A 13,106-nucleotide genomic window follows, 5' to 3' on the forward strand; every position below is an offset into this window, starting at 1 on the left:
GATTGTCAGCCACCGGACAGGCCTGCAGAGCACAGCATGCCACCCAATAAAGATAGGACGAGGTATACTGCCATGCCGATGAAACACTGAAAGAGCATTTCAGTACATCAAGTGGAAAAATGCAGGTTGGGAGAAGCATTACCTGTTGAAGGGCGCTTCAGGTGGCGGGGGCACTTGCTGCCAGACAGTAGTGTAGCTGGCGCTGTCAGCAGCAGAGCTGGGACCTGCCAGCAAGGCTGTAACATCCACCATGTGGGCTGCTATCTCGCTGCCGCTGTTCTGCAGGGACATGCTTGTGACGTAGCGCCCGGAGCGGCCGCGGCGGGGCCTGTTCTGGTCGGCAGCTACAGCCCGCAGCTTCCGGGAAGCTGCCCGGCGGCTGCCGGTCAGATACGCGCCGCAGGCGGCTGCGCGCATGCAGCGGCGGCAGCCGGCCGGCAGCGTACGGTGCACAAACGCCTGCAGCGCCGCGGCCGCCTCGGCCGCCGCTGGATGCATCCAGAAGCCGGCGGAGTCTGGCGCCATCGGCTTGTGCGCCAAATCCGCGGTGCATGCAGCCGCGCGCGCATCCAAGTCTCCCTGGTCAGCCGCCATGGTTTTGAGGTCGAGAGCAGCCAGTATGCCACGATGGCGCACTGCTGAAGCGCCAGGCTGGTGGCCTGCAGGGGCAGGTGATTCCTGGATTGCTGCCACCTGGCCGCTGAGGTGGACAACCAGCTCAGCGTTGGGTGCCACGCTGGCGGCGCGGCTGCTGACTGTGACGCTGCCGCTGTGGCGGTGCAGCTCGCTGCGCAGGACTCCACCGGGGGCGCTGATCATGGCTGCGCTGAAGGAGGCTGCTGTGACAGCGAGCTGGTGGGATGCGCTGTCATCGGCCAAAACTCGGCCCATGGCTCCTGCCAGTTCCAGCAAAGCACAGCTGGGCACCACCGTCTGCCCATGTATCTGCAACCGGCAATGCCCTTCATCAGTCAACATCACCTAAACCTCAATCAATGTGTAAAAGGGCGTGGAACACGATTTCTAAATGAGATAGAGCCCGTACAAGCACATGTATAAGGAGGGTGTGAGCTCAACATTACCTTGTGGTCCAGCAGGAATGCAACAGACGCTCTGTCAAGGGTGCCCTCTGCGCTGACAGTGCCGCCAGCCGCCGAGACAAATGCCCTGTGCAGCAGCGCATGAGGCGCTGGCGAGTGCCAGAAGCGGCGGCGTTGCCATGCCGGTGCCGCTGCGGCGCCTGCTGCTGTGATGTCCAGATCCGCTTCTTCTCTTAGGATCAAATGCGCATTGGTACCCTGCAGAGACGTCACAGTGCAGTCAGCAGTCATGAATAACATCATCCTGATGGGGAAACTGCGCAGGTGCTCACCATCCGCACCAGCACTTCCCAAGGTTTTCATGGGCATGTAAAGTCAAGGCCTGCATACAACAGGTGAAGTCTCTGACATTATGCCGCGGCAAATCACTGCAGAATCATCTCATTTTGAGACCTTTCAGAAATCCTTAAGCTAGGGCAATATGCAAGAGGTGCTTCACACCTGGAATGCGAATGAGCTGATGCCCATGCAGAGGTCGCCGGTGCAGTGCCCGGGGCCGTCCTGTTTGGGAAGGCTGACTGGACACTTGCCGGCATCCAGGATGCTGGCCACGTGGGGGTTGACTGTGCGCAGGTGAGTCAGCGCCTTGGCGGCCCCGCCACTCAGCCGCGCGATGGTGCGAAGCATGCCCGTCGCGCCGGCACCTGCCTCCGCATGCCCCAGCGCTGACTTGGCCGCCGCTATGCTCACCGGCCGCCGCACACCCTGCAGCAACCACAGTCGCCTCCTCAAAATCATGTTATTACAACTTTTTCCAGCCCTGATGGGTACGTACCTTAAGCACTACATCAAGCAACACCTGAATTGCTGTCTACCGGTCTTTGCGATTCCGTCACCGGCCATATGCATGTTCCGATGGGGACAAGGTCAGGTAATCTCATGTTCAAGTCATTTCCCAAACCAAACGTCCAAAGCTTTGGGACACAAAGAACGTGCTTGTCTGCCAGGCCTCCAGAGGTGGTCCAGAGGTGTCAAAAGGGGGGATTCGGAATGAAAAGGGACATGTCTTGCCTGCAGGACGGCGCAGGCGGCGCCCATCTCGATGGGGTCGCCGAGGGCGGTGCCGGTGCCGTGCATCTCCAGCGCTGCCAGCTGTGCCGGGGCCAGGCCGCCCGATGCCAGCGCCGCCCGAATCACTTCCTGCTGCGAGGGGCCATTGGGGGCTGTCAGGCTGCTGGAGCGACCATCCTGCACACACCCCAAATTACCCACCTCATATCTGTGGTGAGACCGCATTCAACGTAGCAGGACTACTACACGAAGAGTGCCCCAGCACTGCAGTCATGCAGTTGCATTGAACAGTAGGGGCATGACTGGTTACTGAGAGCGTGAGCAAGAGATATGAGTGGCAAGAGTGGCGTACCTGCTTGACTGCGGAGCCCTGCACAATGGCGGAGGCGAGTGTTCCGTCCAGGAGGGACTCCAGCAGCAGCACGATGCAGTTCTCTGCGCGCACGTAGCCGTCCCCGGCCGCGTCCAGCGTCTTGCACCGCCCGTCTGGCGCAAGCATGCCTGCATGGACACCACAGTCATCCTGAGCATGTTGTCACAAATTCCACACTGGTAAATTCTCCTCTTAATACTACTTGTTTCTCTGTGCTTGCCAATCTGAAGAAAAATTGGAGTGTGGAAGCTATGACATAGGGAATGCCCCAGCAATGAATGTGCTCTACAACTGATAGATTTTCATGCTGGAATTTACTGAAAAAACTATTCAAAATGGCAAAAGTGCAGGTATGCTGAGAGGGGAAAGGACCTGTGATGGCGAAGGCGGAGGTCTTCCCGGGGCTGAGAGTGAGGTTGACGCCGGCGGCCAGCGCGCGGTCGCAGTCGCCGGCTGCTATGTCGCGCGCCGCGTAGTGCGCGCCCACCAGCGAGGACGAGCACGCCGTGTCGATGCTCAGGCACGCGCCCTTCAGCCCAAACATGTACGATATCCGGCCGGCCGCCACGCTCGTGGCGCCCCCTGTTCCAGCACCCATCTATTTGGCCAATGCACTGTCTGAAGCCGTTTTGCTCTCTACAAGAAGCTCATGAGCGAGTGGAAGATGTATGACTATGTGCATGGAAAGGTGTGCCTCCCTCTATCAAGGGCAAGCCCGCATATTCTTGACTGTTGCTTCCACAAAGAGGAGCCTCCCGCCTCCTGGCTTGTTCTGACCGCTGAAAAGGTAACTTGAATTCAAGCTCAAAACTTCAAATAGTGTGTTACCTGTGGCAACGTAGATGCCCACGCCGAGATGCGAGGACATGGAGGTGTAGTCAACGGTGCCGATGCCCACTATGACGGCCGTCCTCGCGCTGTCATATGCGCCGGCCGGTGCAGCCTGCAGCGCTTCCCACGACTTCTCCAGCAGCAGCCGCTGCTGGGCATCCATGTGCACCGCCTCCGGCCTGGTCGGCCACATCCCATCTCCATCTCAAACACTCCTCATTCCACTCAATCTCCACTCTGAACAGCCTTTGCAGCAGAAAATCATGATTCTGCCACAACCCCTCTGCGACAATCACATGCCTCTGCCAGGATCAATCTGCAGCAAGCACAGCCCTTTGTTATTGTATTGAGATGCAGCTACAGACGCTTTTCCTCTGCCACAGCCCTGCTGCCGCATCTAACAATCCCTGCCACAACCCCTCTGCAGCAACACCATGCCACTATAGCAACCGTCTGCTGCAGCCGACGTGCCTCTACCACAACCCCTTACCCCATACATGGGCAAAATTTGCATATCTTGCCGTACCTCGAGATGCCAAAGATGGTGCCGTCAAAGGCGTCTGCGCCGTCCACGAACGCGCCAAACCTGGCTTCCAGGGGCACGGAAGATCCGCGCTGCACGTCGTCCACGTCCCAGCGTTCCAGGGGCACCAGCCGCGGCGCGTCGCAGCCCGGCAGCCCCGGCGCCACGCTCGGCAGCAGGCCCGCCACCGCCGTGACTCCCACCGCCGCAGCCGCCTCGCTGTCCTCATACACCTGTGCATTCCATATAGACACTCACATCCTCAGACAATCCTCAGACAACAGATCGATTCAGACACTCGAATCCTCAAATCAACATGTCAGTTAGACACTCGCATTCCATAAGCCGCTCAGAGAATCATCTGTAAGGAGCTTCAATATCCAGTGGAACTTACCAGATGCTCTGAAGAGCAGTGCAAAGAGTTGCAAGTGCAATCGAATAAAAGAAGTCATGCTGGATAATTTGGCAGGGAATGAAAGTTAGCGGACCTGTAGCTCGTGGGAGTATGAGACAGAGGACGCGTAGCTGGCGACCTCATCGGCGCCGATGACATCATCCGCCGACGTGGCAATGCTGGCGAGATGTGCGGCGAGCGCAGCGATCGAGGGGAAGTCAAGTGTGATTGTGGCAGGCAGCTCCAAGCCAAATTTGGCGCCTAGTGCATTGCGCAGCTCCACTGCTCCCAAGTCCAGCCCGGCCTCCATCAGCGGCTGCATACGAACGCATTGAAATTTAAATTTTACTTGATGATTTGGAGCATATAATCAATGTGTTGAATGGAGGCATGTCTTCACCCTGTGGTGGGGTGACTCTTGCACAGCTCACCTGGTCTGAAGACGGCGCAAAGCCGAGCACGCTCTGAACGACTGCTGTTACTTCTGCAGCCATGGCGGCCTTGCTCGGTGCCTCTCTCTGCTGCTGGGCGCGCCTGTCTGGCATTGTTGCTCTCGCTCTGCGCTTGGGAGCAATTTTGCGCGGCCGATCTTCTTCTTCGCTGCTCCAATAAGCCTGCTCCTCTACTGGCACTGGAAGCGCTTGACCTGCATGGCAGCAGTGTGAAACGTTGTGCGAGCTGCTGTTTGCAAATCTATTCATACGGCGATGTTGCTGCATGTTTTGACACCAGCAAGGGCCTGCCAGTGAGCACACCTGCAAGGAAGCCAGCGATGGCGGCAGGCGTGGGGTAGTCAAAGGTGAGTGTGGCCGGCAGCTCGGCGCCAACCTTGGTGCCTAGAGCATTTTGTAGCTCCACGGCTCCAAGAGAATCCAGCCCGGCCTCCATCAGCGGCTGCTCTGGTTCCACAGCAATGCCCATAACGTTCTGGGCCACTGCGATCACCTGCCAAGCCCCATGCACACAGCTTCAGAAGCACTTTCATAAGCCTTGGCTCGCCCAACAGTATGACAGGGACATGTTTGTAGTCCATGGTGCTTTGCAAGGGATTCCGAGCATATGGTCTCCCACCTCTGCAACTAACGACTCTGCCGAAGTGGTAGCCTTGCCGGAAACATTCTTTGCCTCCTGCTCTCTCCTGGGTTTTCGCGCTGCCTTGCCCTTCCTTCTGCCGGCCGCCTTTTGCTGTGGCCTCGCCTGTCCCGACACAAGCATTATTTTCATTCAAGCTTGCAATGATTCTCTCATGTGAGCCTGCTGAGTAAGCCCCTATGCTTCAGGAGCAAGGGCCCTACAGGGAGTTTTGTGGGCCCACCTGGCCGCTCGGCTTGGCTGCAGCCTCCAGCAGGGCGGGCGCAAACTCCGAGAAGAAAGGCGGCGCCTGCTTGCCACGCAGAAGGATATCCCAGAAGACTGGCGCGGCCGCAAAGGTGCTGGCGCCTCCACCAGCAGAGCTTGACAGCACTGCTGACAACGCCTGCAGCCCAGAGGCAGGTGCCAGAACTCCCAGCCCCGAACGCTTGATCCTTGCCAGAGTTGCAGCGTCGTTGGCCATACCTGCAATTTACAATGCCATGCTTGCGGATATATCTTGAGACCACGACTGACCTTCAGCAGCATATCTCAAGGGTACAGTACACTGGGAGACTGACCCCTAAGATTGCATTAATCTCTCATTGAGATTTTTGCAGGGTGCCTGAAATCTGATGTGAGCCCCAAGGCAGGAATTATGGGGGCTTTGCAGAGAGGGAAGCACCTGCGGCCCACGCGCCCCACTGCACAGCGACGGCCTGCTGCCCGGTGGCTGCCCGGCGGGCAGCCCAGGCCTCCAGCGCGGCGTTGGCGGCCGCATAGTTGCCCTGGCCGGGAGCGCCGAACAGCGCCGCGGTCGATGAGAACAGCACTGTCGCCCGCAGCGGCAGGCTCACCATCGCAGCGGACATTGCTTCTGCCGATGCCAGCTTTGGCGCAAAGGACTGCCGCACATGACCTGCACACAACATTAAAATCCCCATCAGAGCCTTTGACTTGTCATGTGTTATGCCATACCAACCTTGTGTTTGCTTCAGACTCAATTTTGAATTTAGTTTCTGGGCAACTTTCATATTTGCTTTCATTCATTGCTGCAGGCAAGATCTCCCAAAAATTGCCTACTACCAGAACACAAAACTATCCAGGGCTGGAGCGTACCGGCTGTCTGGGAGGTCAGAATGGCGTCGGCCAGGACGCCGCCAGAGTTGATGACGCTGGTGATGGGGGGCACGCCCAAGCGGCGAGCGCCTGAGCCGAGAACGGCGGCCGCCTCGTCAGCGCTGGCCGTGTCGCATCGCACGGCCGTCACGCACGCCGCGCAGCGCCCGCTCACCACGTCCTCCAGGAACCCTGCACCGATGTGATCCATATGAACCAGCAGTACACGCAAGTACCACAAAGGAGGCCTCCCTCTGCATTCATTGTGTTCATCTATTCCTTACCCACACGCAAACATGTACTAGCTGCCAGAACAATGACAAAGCTGCTCGTCTGATGCAGGCCAGTCCAAATTCACCCACAGCTAAATAGCAGGAAGTGTACTCAAGCCTGAAAACCGCTGCAGTGAATTGTCGGAGCAGATGGGAAGGCTCCTGCGCCTAATCTACCTGTGGGCTGCCCGCTCCAGCGGCCGGTCCTGCCCAGGAGGTGGACATGCTTGGCGCCCTGGCCCACCAGCCACTCTGCGGTGATGGCCCCGAGCGCGCCCAAGCCCCCGGTGACGGCCCACGCCTCGGCCGGCCGCCCGGCGCCGCCGTCGGCGGCCGGAGCAGCCGGCGGCACGCGCACGACGATCTTGCCGATGTGCCGCGCGTGCGAGAACTGGCGCAGCGCTGTGACGATCGAGGAAAAGTCGTACACGAGGGACTGCAGCGGCTGCACCGCTCCGGACGCCAACATCGCCGACAACCGCCTGAAGGAGCTGTTCAGGACCTGTCGCCACATGTGTCACAGATGTCACACTTGCAAGTCCATCATCCCAGGACATCCAAAATCCGGGGTCAAAATGTCCTTGATATGGAAGGGCGGATTGCAAGGCCCCACGCTGCATGCGGAGGTAATCAAGAGCAACGCCAGGGGTCTCGAAGATAGAATAGGAGGTTTGTGCTAGGGCCAGTGAAGGGTGAGCAGGGGTCACCGCAGGGGGCAGGAAGTCGATGGCGACGAATTTGTAGGCGACGTCGGGCCGCTCCTGGGCGACGCGCTGGGGGGACCAGATGTCGCGCTTACTAATCTCGGCCATGCGCGCGCCCAGCGACAGGCTCGCCAGCGTGGCTGCCACCATGGCAGGTGATGTCAGCGAATTCAGCGCCACATCCACCGGCCCTGCATGCATCACTCATCCGTCCTCGCTGCCTGCCCTCTCTTTGATGACAGAAAATGCAAGCTGATGATTCCTCACACAAGCTGGTGTTGCTCACAAACTGCCACCAGCGAGTGAGCAATACTAAGAAATACTCATAGCAGGTAACATGAGACAAGAAGCAGATCAGCAGGTGGCTAAAAATGCTGATTTACAGATGAAAGTAAGAGGAGAAGTGGAATCACCTGCGCGGTAGGCCATGACGTCGACAAAGTCGGTGTCGCGGGAGGAAGCGGCGGCCTGTGCGCCAAGGGAGCGCAGCAGGGAGCGCTTCTGGGCGCTGCCAGCCGTTGAGAAGACGCGGCAGCCCATCGCCCGCGCCACGTTGATGGCCGCGAGACCCACGCCGCCCGTGCCCGCATGCACCAGCACCTGCCCGCAGCAAGCACCCATGTGATGACAGGCAACAGGGCTTTATCAGCTTTTTTGCATCCTACAAGATGAGCTTAAACTCTCCCATTCACATGCGGAATCATTCCCGATGGCGTGTTGCCAGAGGCTTGTGGCAAGTACTGACTGCAAGTCAAAGAAAATGTTGTGCCAAAAATGTAGCAAGGGAGAAAAGAAGGAAGCATGCAGACCTTGGTCTTTGGGTTAAAAGTGTCCAGGTCCCCAAAGGCAGCAAAGACGGTAACATAGACGGTTGGCGTGGTGGCGGCCTCCTCAAAGCTGATGCTGGGGGGCTTGGCCACCACCAGCTGCTCCGGCACAACCACCGAGGGGCCGAAGCAGCCAGGCGCCACTCCAAACACCTCCTCTCCCACCGCCACGCTTGTCACTCCTGCCACCGCCCAAGACACTCATCCAGCATTGCACATACAATAAGACAATCCCCTAGGAAAGTGAAGGTGGAAAATTTGTGTGCACACCGGTAGTGTGAGGAAATAATAATTAGATATAGACGAGTGAATAGCGCACCGGGGCCAACGGCGGCCACGATGCCAGAGCAGTCGCCGCCGGGGGGACCCGGATCCCCAGGGTACATGCCCAGAATGTTCAGCACGTCACGGAAGTTCAGCCCTATCGCGCGCACCGTCACCTGGCCACATCATGGCACCCTTCAGCGTCCCGGTAATAAACCAAACCTGCTCGCTGCTGTGGACATAGGCATGCGTAAACGTTGCAATTGGCAAGTGATCTGCCATGCAAGGAGGTTCAAAGATGCACCTTGATCTCTCCTGGGCCGGGTGAGGCCTTGTCCAGGGGGACAGCCCTGAGGTCGCTAAGGGCGCCGCGGGGGCAGGGCACAATGTGGCAGTCCGGCGATCGCGTGTGACTGCTGCTGCGCACCAGCCGCGCCTGCATCTGCACGCCCCCCCGCAGCGCCTCCCCAAATGCTCCATTGGCGCCTGCTGCTCCATTAGCCTGCCGCGCACACAGCCCACAATTCACAGCAGAACAGACTGCGCAAAGAGCACCGCTCAAAGCTTGATCTCTCAGCTACAGCATCAACAAGATGGCCCTTGATGCGCCGGTCATCGTCAGAGGTTTGCAGAGCAAAGGATTTCACCTTATGGGCGTGAGCTGGCAGAGCAAGAGCTTGCTCGGATCCCGTAATGGAGACACCGGGGTTCTCAGTCGCAGCTACCCTCATCAGCGCTGCGAGGGCAGCCGCAGCCACTCCGCCCTCCGGGATTCCAGCCGCGCTGTGCGCCGCGCCGGGAGTAATCAGGTGCAACGCTCCGCCCGCCAGCCTGGGAGCGGCCTCCTGCCAGAGCTGCAGCATGCGCGAGACTGCGCCAACGACGTTGCCTCCCTGAGCTGCTCTCATTTGCGCGGTGACCCTCGCCGACCTGGCAGGAAGGTCCGAGAAGCTCCCAGAAAAACCATCCAGCTCCCTTCTCTTGCCCATGTACCCCACTATAGGGATTCCAGTGGGAGAGTCCCTGGGGACTGCCTCGCCAAGCGCGAAGACAGCATCCGCACATTGAAGTGGTCTCGCCGTTGAACTCCCCGCTGCCTGCCACTGCGTCTCGTACAGTAGCTCAGCCTCTGGCACGCCATCCAGGGCTGCAGACTCGCGGACCGGTGCCGCCACCGGCGCGGCAGCCAGCTCCTTGGCGAGCAGGTCGCACAGCTGCAGGGAGCAGCCCTGCGCGGACGCCATGCGGTAGTTGCACAGCACCGAGCCGTCCGCCGACGGCGGCTGCGGCTGCGCCACCGGGAACGCCGTTGTACAGCCGTGCAGTGGGCTGACAAGGATCGCCGCCAGCCCCGAGGGGACTCTTGTCGGCCCCTTGGCGGGGCCGTCGCCGGCTGCCGGCAGGGCCGCGGCCGACAGGTGCAGCGTGGCGTCTGTAAGCGCCGGGTGGAGCCGGTAGCCGGACAGGTGGCGCTGCGCATCGATCGCCTGGGCCGCGATCACTGCAGGCGGCTGGGCAACAGGCGTGCTTAGCTGCGGCAGCAGCTCAATAAGCGGCGACCGTGTGCTAGTGAGCGTCTCCCCTGCAGCGAAGTATACACACATTTCAGGATCTCATGGTGTGATCCAAATCTTGACCCTACCCACACCTCTGTTCTTACATTCCCACTTCCAGATTAGCTTGCATGCCAGACACACTTGGCTCAAAGGGACTCACCAGCCAAGGTTGGGGGTGCCAGGCGTGCAGCGGTGCTGCGGCAGTGCAGCTGCCGCCCGCGGCCGGCGCCGGCAGCGGCCGAGCGCACCTCCACAGCGCCATCCGAGTGCCCGACAGCCACCTCGAGCAGGGAGTGGCGCTCCAGATCAGGCAGCAGCAGCGGCGCGGAGATGCTCACTGATGTCAGCGCTGACGTGGCGGCTCCCTCTGCCAGCGTGGCCGCTGCCGCCATCGCCAGCTCCAGCATGACTGCCGCCGGCACAATGAGGCGGCCGTTCACCTGCGCGCAGATGCAACTCTGATCATATAAGGAATCAAGCCCAAGGAGCTTCTTGCTCTGCTCTGTGACCCATGTTTTGTAAGCACTTGCATAGGGAGCATGCGACCAACCACTCTATGACTCCTAGTGTGACAGGTAATCTTTTTATTCGTCAATTTATACTCTTCCGAATTATATGTGAAAAGGGCAAAGGATTTGATGTGCTGACCTGGTGGTCTCCCAGGTAGGACAGCTCGGGCTTGAGCAGGTCCAGCAAAAAGCTGCACCGCTCCCTGCCGGGCCGTGCCGGGCCCAATAGGTGGTGCGGTGCTGCCACGGCCCAGCAGCGCTGCCGCTGGTATCGCACGGAGCCTTCCGCCTGCACGTGCGCCGTCTCCGGCGCCGCTGTGAAGATCGCATGCGCATTGACCCCGCTCATGCCGAACGAGCTCGTGCCTGCAACCCAGCTGCATGCTTAAGCTCAAGGAACTATGCATTCTGTGAGAACTCTGACAGCGCTGTTTATGCAATGTTCTACCATTCAGTTTGAGGTGGTGGGAAGGATGCGCACCGGCTGCTTTGAGCTGAGGAGTGGCGGAGGGGTGAGGGGCGGCTTGCAGGGGGACGCTGGGCTGCAGATGGTGTGATTTGCTCCAGTCGCCCAGGGCAGAGGCCACATAGGTGTTCATGTTGCGCAAGTGCATCACAGGCGCAGCTCCCTGCAGTAGAGGATTTCTCTTATGTGACAGTTTTCACTTATAAGACAGGTTACTAGTAATGAAAGTGCCTTGCATTGCAAGACATTGGCAGAACAATGTACGGAAGAATGCCAAGCACCTGGTTATGCAGAGTCTGAATAGCCAGTAGAGCGCCTGTCAGCCCGGCTGTGCCTTCAGTGTGCCCATAGCAGGACTTGACGCTGCCCAGCGTCACCTGAGCAGCGACTTCACTCCCCCTGCAATTCACATCATCACTGTCAGCCTTCAGCTGCAATGCAGCTTTAGCATGGGGGGGGGTAAGGTGAATTGATCCGAGATCCGAGTGCACACCTGTTGGTGATCGCCTGTCCCAGAGCGCCAACCTCAATCGGATCCCCCAAAGGCGTCCCGGTGCCATGCACAGCCACAAAGCCCAGCTCGCCCGGACCAAGACCTGCCACAAAGCTTCCATCAGCCTCAACTTATGAAGACCTTTTGTGCTTATCAAAGATATGTGGCTGAAAAAACAAATACTAGAGAAGAAAACTACCTGCGCTGCGCAGTGCAGAGGCTATGAGGGCGCTTTGGGATGGCCCATTGGGGGCAGTGAGGCTGCTGGAGCGGCCGTCCTGGTTGGTGGCTGTGGCCGTGAGCACTGCCAGAGCCGGCAGCTCTCCGGGCGCCGCCTGCTTGAGCACGGCGACCGCGCAGCCCTCGCCGCGGCCGTAGCCGTCTCCCGATGCATCGAATGTCTTGCAGCGGCCCACCGGCGACAGTGCCTGTTTTGGTACCACAGAACTCTCAAAAGCCAGGCCACAGCTCTGGAGAACTACCCTGTTGAGACTTGAGATTCCTCCAAAATAGATGACGACATCCTACAGACTGCAGGCATCGGCGATGTTCTCTTAAAAGGAGCATCCAGGCAACTACCTGAACAGGGGGTGAAGGTCGAACCCTGTAACCTCTTCTCATAAAAGATTAAGCGGCCCCTTCAAGACAGGCAATCCCAGTGCCAAGCCGGCAATAAGAGGCCAACTGTGCTAGCCAAAGGAGAGCAACTAGCTGACCTGTAGCTGGCAGATGCCGGCCATGGTGCCTTGCAGCAGGACCAGGAACACCCCTGCAGACAGGGCACTGCTGCAGTCGCGCGCGTTCAGGCCATGGACCGCCAGGTGAGTGGACACCAGCGATGAGGAGCAGGCGGTGTGCGTGCTGACGCAGGGTCCAGTCAGCCCGAACGTGTAAGACACCCGGCCGATAAGAAAATCCATGCCGTTGCCTGTCGACACGTTGGGTGTGACTTGTACCCCAAGCCCTGCACACACACCCATGCACATACTATCACCCTCCTGCACTTCTTTGCCTTGCACCGATTTGCAAGAGCCATCGACTTGGGGCTGCACAGTACCAACATCTGCCAGTTAAAGTCACAATCCAGACAGAATGCTCACATTTGAAAAGGCAAAGGGTTGTTTTTTTCAGTATTTTTTATATTTATTCAGGGGTTTTCCCACTAAAACCTCATGCAAAAGGGAGCTAGCATGGTTAAGAAACGCTGGGCATGTGTTGCGTGGCGGTTGGGGAGGGTGACCTGTCATGTACTGGATGTACTCCATGTGCATGACGCCCACGTACACGCCGGCATCCGATGCGACGGATTCCCCGAGGCGTCCGCCCGCGTCGGCCAGCACCAGGCCGCTCTGCTCCAGCAGCAGGCGCCCTTGCGGGTCCATCACCGCCGACTCGCTCGCCGACAGCCTGCAGACACAATGCAAGGTTCCTACCTTGCATGTCTTCAATGATAAAGGGGCTCCCAGCCAGACACAACAAGATGCCTCGAAGGAAAGACATCAAGCCAAAGCAAGCTCTTGCCAAGCGCCTTGACAATGAGACTTGAACATGCAAAGCTTAAGGCCATCACTTCCGTCATCTCTCACTTATCAT

At 58.9% G+C, this 13,106-nt stretch overlaps 1 protein-coding gene across 1 annotated transcript in view; it reads right to left on the reverse strand.

Moving 5' to 3' along the window:
- The window catches only part of COCSUDRAFT_39545 (ketoacyl-synt-domain-containing protein), a gene marked incomplete at both ends in the record, with an annotated part of 83,961 nt that overhangs the window by 45,143 nt on the left and 25,712 nt on the right, over positions 1–13,106 (reverse strand). Inside the window, 30 exons of the mRNA XM_005650936.1 lie at positions 225–945; positions 1,083–1,298; positions 1,542–1,805; positions 2,103–2,288; positions 2,464–2,612; positions 2,857–3,066; positions 3,313–3,494; positions 3,842–4,071; positions 4,327–4,548; positions 4,664–4,878; positions 4,988–5,177; positions 5,304–5,429; positions 5,548–5,789; positions 5,989–6,222; positions 6,423–6,614; positions 6,872–7,196; positions 7,402–7,589; positions 7,812–7,998; positions 8,208–8,407; positions 8,545–8,665; positions 8,794–8,991; positions 9,137–10,071; positions 10,206–10,485; positions 10,694–10,920; positions 11,036–11,183; positions 11,302–11,419; positions 11,514–11,616; positions 11,713–11,941; positions 12,230–12,477; positions 12,754–12,920. Coding sequence (XP_005650993.1) covers positions 225–945; positions 1,083–1,298; positions 1,542–1,805; positions 2,103–2,288; positions 2,464–2,612; positions 2,857–3,066; positions 3,313–3,494; positions 3,842–4,071; positions 4,327–4,548; positions 4,664–4,878; positions 4,988–5,177; positions 5,304–5,429; positions 5,548–5,789; positions 5,989–6,222; positions 6,423–6,614; positions 6,872–7,196; positions 7,402–7,589; positions 7,812–7,998; positions 8,208–8,407; positions 8,545–8,665; positions 8,794–8,991; positions 9,137–10,071; positions 10,206–10,485; positions 10,694–10,920; positions 11,036–11,183; positions 11,302–11,419; positions 11,514–11,616; positions 11,713–11,941; positions 12,230–12,477; positions 12,754–12,920 — 7,253 coding nt within the window. The remainder of the gene's footprint in view (positions 1–224; positions 946–1,082; positions 1,299–1,541; positions 1,806–2,102; positions 2,289–2,463; positions 2,613–2,856; positions 3,067–3,312; positions 3,495–3,841; positions 4,072–4,326; positions 4,549–4,663; positions 4,879–4,987; positions 5,178–5,303; positions 5,430–5,547; positions 5,790–5,988; positions 6,223–6,422; positions 6,615–6,871; positions 7,197–7,401; positions 7,590–7,811; positions 7,999–8,207; positions 8,408–8,544; positions 8,666–8,793; positions 8,992–9,136; positions 10,072–10,205; positions 10,486–10,693; positions 10,921–11,035; positions 11,184–11,301; positions 11,420–11,513; positions 11,617–11,712; positions 11,942–12,229; positions 12,478–12,753; positions 12,921–13,106) is intronic.

Source organism: Coccomyxa subellipsoidea, assembly GCF_000258705.1.
Source record: "Coccomyxa subellipsoidea C-169, whole genome shotgun sequence".
Lineage (NCBI taxonomy): Eukaryota > Viridiplantae > Chlorophyta > Trebouxiophyceae > Coccomyxaceae > Coccomyxa > Coccomyxa subellipsoidea.